Source organism: Cicer arietinum, chromosome 2 (assembly GCF_000331145.2).
Source record: "Cicer arietinum cultivar CDC Frontier isolate Library 1 chromosome 2, Cicar.CDCFrontier_v2.0, whole genome shotgun sequence".
In the NCBI taxonomy this organism is placed as follows: Eukaryota; Viridiplantae; Streptophyta; class Magnoliopsida; order Fabales; family Fabaceae; genus Cicer; species Cicer arietinum.
In genome coordinates, this window is record NC_021161.2 from 3,919,455 (window position 1) to 3,924,448 (window position 4,994).

At 26.1% G+C, this 4,994-nt stretch overlaps 1 protein-coding gene across 1 annotated transcript; it reads left to right on the forward strand.

Annotated features, from left to right (window-relative positions):
* Positions 1-2,535: 2,535 nt before the first annotated feature.
* LOC105851435 (uncharacterized) lies at positions 2,536-3,359 on the forward strand. The gene is made up of 2 exons (XM_012712303.3): positions 2,536-2,657; positions 2,756-3,359. Exons 1-2 carry the CDS (start codon positions 2,581-2,583, stop codon positions 3,357-3,359), a joined length of 681 nt encoding a protein of 226 aa, XP_012567757.2. The 5' UTR covers positions 2,536-2,580.
* The last annotated feature ends 1,635 nt before the right edge of the window (positions 3,360-4,994 follow it).

Here is a 4,994-nt window from a genome sequence, read left to right on the forward strand (position 1 = left end):
TTATTAATTGAGATAAGACCACTCAGATAACCATTTTATGTAATTATAATGAAAACTATATTAGCAATTAATACAAACTCTTAAAATAGTCATACTTAGGAATAACAATAAACTCTGCACCCGCGGGCACCAATTCGAACCCGCTTGATTTGGGCGGAGAAAACTCGCTTTAATTGGGTGCGAGTGTGGGTGCTGTTTTTCTCGACATTAAAATTCGGGGGCGGAAACGAGTTTGAGTTGCAATTTTTAAATTTTATACATATATACATATTTAATATTTTTTAACTATTAAAAATTTTAATTTTATCTATATAGAAAATATTTTTTAATTTTATTATTATTTAATAATAATTATTTTATTATAATAAATATAATTTTTAAATTTATATATATATATAGGTGCGGGTTGGGAAATCCGAGCTCCGTTGCAGACTGAGATGAATGCCTAAATTTTACACCCGCTGTAAAACATGAGAGGGTGCAGATTTTTCCTTATTGACCAGGTGCGGGTGTGGAGGAGGCGAAATCCGCTTCCGTCCCGTTGCCATATGCCTAGTCATTCTAATAACATTAAAATCTTCCAAAATAAAATCTACTCAAATAACAGTACTCAATTAATATTATTGTAATTATAAAAAAAAAAAATCTACAATTGCTACATCATAAATACAAAAGCATTAACTATTGACAATGTTCCGCAAAAACTTCCATTTATTCCAATATGAAAAGAACAAATTTTTAGTATTCTTTTTTAAAAAGGTATACAACTTTTCGTTTTCATAAAAACAATCCATAAATATGTTCCTTCCAAATTTGCAAATTTTAAAATTAGACCACGCCATAAATCTCTAAATTACATTCTCTGTATGTATTATGGATACTTTAATTCATTTTATATATATTAAAAAATAATAATAAATAAAAAAGAAAATAATAATTTTAATAAATTATCTATACTAACAATATTTATATTGTCATTATCATAAATACAAAGTAAAATATAATAATTTAAAATGTCACATATTTCTTTAATTATAAGTCATTTTTGAGGAAATATTTTATCACTAAAGATAAACATCATTTTAAAATTTTAGGTGCATTTATTTTTTTCTGAATATACCCCTGTGAATTTTAGTAATTTATTTTTGTAAACGAAAATGTCAAATTAATACATTCATATATAAAATGCTATTTTAAAAAAATATATACATAAAATTAACACATTACATTAACTAATAATTTGTCTTAATATATGAAAATGCAACGAGACTTTATAATTAGGGAGGCATGTAGTAATATACTTTCTTTGGTTTTAAACATAAATAACTTTTCATCAATAAAAATTAATGTATTTAATTAAAAATTTGGATTAAATACATTAATTTTTATTGATTTTAAAATTATATATATTTAAGGTCAAAAAAATTATAGTGTTAGTTAAATGGTAGAATTGAAAAATAATAATTAATTCAACAATAAAAATTGAAAATAAAAAAGAAAATATTTTTTGTGGTAAAGTAAAATTAAATGTACAATATTTAAAAAAATGAATCCCTATTGATGCCAGCTCAACATAAAAGGAGGGAAAACAAATTTTCCAAAGTAAAAAATTGAAAAACTTCATTCATTTCAGTGTCTATATAAACAACTCTCCCCATTTTGAGTGTTACATACCTTAAGAGTTTGAGTTTTATTAATCTCTCTTATAATCTTATCTTGTGTTGTGTTGTGTTTTTGTTGCAACCATGTATGTTATTCCACTTCGATCAATTCCCCCTTCCCCCATAGCATTTAATAAGAGTGTGATTGATGCTAATGGACAACAAGAAAATGGTAACAACAACTCAGGTGGAGTTCGTGTTGTTGGAAACAGAATTTATGATTCTACCAATGGCAAAACTTGTCATCAGGTTGATTTTTAAGATTATATGATTGTTGATTAGTTTATGAATCTATTAGTTTTCAAGTTCATTTTTATGCTAATGTGTTTGTTTTGTTGATTTTTCACAATTAAGTGCCGGCAAAAAACAATGGATATTTTTGCTACATGCAACAATTCAAGAAATGGAAAGCCTTGTGTAATCAAGATCTGTCAAAAATGCCTCAAGAACAGGTTTGGTTCATCTTTTTTTATTTTTAATTTGGTTTTATTTTCAAAATTATTCTATTTTACTAAGAGTACAAATAGTGGCGGAACTAGAAATGAAATGTTGGGGTGACCGAATTTTTAAAACTATAAGTCAAATATATCTTGTAAAAAAAAGTAATGTTATTGGAACACAAAATATGACACAAATACAATACTTTATAAAACAAATAGATCACATTTTGTATTTGTACTCCAATACAGATTATTATTATTGTATTTGTGTTTCATTTTGTGTCAGATTATGTTTCAATAATATTACTTAGACAAAAAAATAAAAATAGTAGTATTTTTTAAAAAATTATTGGGGACGTTGGGTTGGCTGTGGCCACCTATATCCTTAAGAAGTTGCGTCCCTTGGTACTAGACTAATTAATTGTGTGTTTTCTTATATATTATATTTTTGTTTGTTGAATTCAATTAGATATGGTGAAATGATACAAGATGTAAATTTGTTGACCGATTGGATATGTCCAAAGTGCAGAGGCATGTGCAACTGCAGTTTCTGCATGTAAGTTGTTTGAATAATTGCATTTGAGTTTAGAGTTGTTGTTTTCATTTTGTATCATTTTGTGTGTTAGTTTCTGATATAAAGGTGTAAATTTGTAGGAAAAAACGAGGTCAACAACCTACAGGTGCACTAACTCGAACAGCCAAAACTTCTGGTTTTAAGTCTGTGTCTGAAATGCTTGCAATGAAAGTTAACAGTGTTGATGATGATTGCCAAAACCAGAGATTGAAAAAGACTAAACTTTGTAAAGGTGTTTCAGATTGTGAAGTTAAAACAAATACAAATGATGAATGGGAATCAAAATTAAAGGAGTATTATGGTTTGATTAGTGGTAAAATGGATGTTCCTAAGGTTTGGACAGCAAGTGATTTTTGCTTAATTCCAAATCTAATGGATGATAAAAATTGCCAAGGAACTAAAGATGCTCCTCAATCTTTAGCTTCAAATGGTGATAAGAAAATGCATCAAGTAAATTGCAATGCCAATGTAGCTACTAGTTCTGTTGATAATGTTGTCATTAATTCTGAAATAAACATAGGTGTAGCACAACATCTAAATGTGGAAAAATGTTCTGTAACAGAAAAAATTGAGGAAGAAATTCTTTTGTCTCCCGACACTAAGTTAACAAAAATATTGGATAAGGATTTTCCAACTGAAGATGTTTGTAATGCTCTGCAGTTTTCAGAATTCTGCAATAAATGATATCTTACAAAAATATAGAACAAAGTGTGCAATTCTCTTTTACCTTGTTTAGTTAATTATATTATTATAAAGTAACATGAGATTTATGATATTACTTTATATTTATTTATAAAATGACAATAATACTTTTTTTTTAATGAAAAGTTTAGTTGAATACCTTTTTTTTAATGAAAAGTTTTGTTGAGTTGGGTCATAAGATTCACCAAAGTTAGAGAAAGTCTCAAGACTCACAAACTCATGTTGTAAGATTTAAGTTGAATCCTTATTAAACAGACTAATAATAATAAAATCAAAGAACTTTGTATTTTTACCGATTGGAGCTAAGTTGAACCTAAATCTTTATGGCATTTAATTTGAAACTTTACCAATTGGATTTAAGTTGACAAGTTAAATTAAATCAGAGAACTTTTTTCTCCTTGTAAAAGATACAGATAACTTAATTAATGGTAACTTTGTTCTCCTTGTAAAAGATACAGATAATTTAATAAATGGTAACTTTCTTTTCCTTGTAAAAGATACAGATAACTTAATAAATGGTAAATTTTTTTTCCTTGTAAAAGATACAGAGAACTTTTATTTTAAGGATATAAATATAGATGCCTCTTAATAATATTAAGAAAGAGATTTTATTAAGATGAGCATTCAAGAGTTTGCATTTAAGTACTGTTTTTGTTAGAAAACAGTAACATTTGCATTATAATTATTATAATATAGTTTTGTGAAATTAAGTCTCTAAATTTTTTGTTGTTTTGAAAATATCAATGTTAGACATTTTTATCAATGTAACTTTTATGTTGTTGTCTTAAACCATCAGACCACTTTAACACGGCTATAAAAATACAAAACAACGTTATATCTCTAAATAATTTATTCTTTAATAAATTTTATAATTTCTTTTGTCAAATAATCACACCATGATATATTATTGTAACTATGAACAAAGTAACATGTGTTTTATTTGTAATACACGTTGGTACCATTTTTTGAACACATTATGATCTCTTTTAGACTTGTTAAGTATTACGAAGCTTTTTCAAATTTTCAATGTTAGAATTTAATATCATTGATCTATTTTAACCGTGGATATTTTAAAAAATTTAGATATGTTATAAACTTTTTTAGAAATGTCAAGTATCGTGAACCGATTGAATTAATTTATTTGACTTGCATGTTTTTGGTCTATATGGAAGGCTTTCAATAAGACTATCTATTGTCAACGGGAAATTAGTTTAATTCAAATTTTAGAGTCAGTGAAATTTAACTCTGGTGTTGGTGTCTCATATTGTAATTTAATATTATTGTATTTTTTCTATTCTTAACATTCCTTATGCTTTGAATATCGCATTTTAATAAAATTTCAGCTTGGCTTGTTTAGAAAATATCTTTCAAATTATTTATACTTTATTAAACACCTTGTATTATAAAAATTTAGATTTTACATAATAATTTATTTATATGGAATTATAATGAAAGTTACATATTGATAACATTATACAGTAAAATTGATAATTACATATTATGTAAAAAAAAATAATGAATCCCTTTTCAGTATAGTAGTAAGGACTAATACGTAGAGCAAGTATCATGTCGAAAGAAGAGATCACGAGGTTATAAGAACTAATATACAAAGCAAGC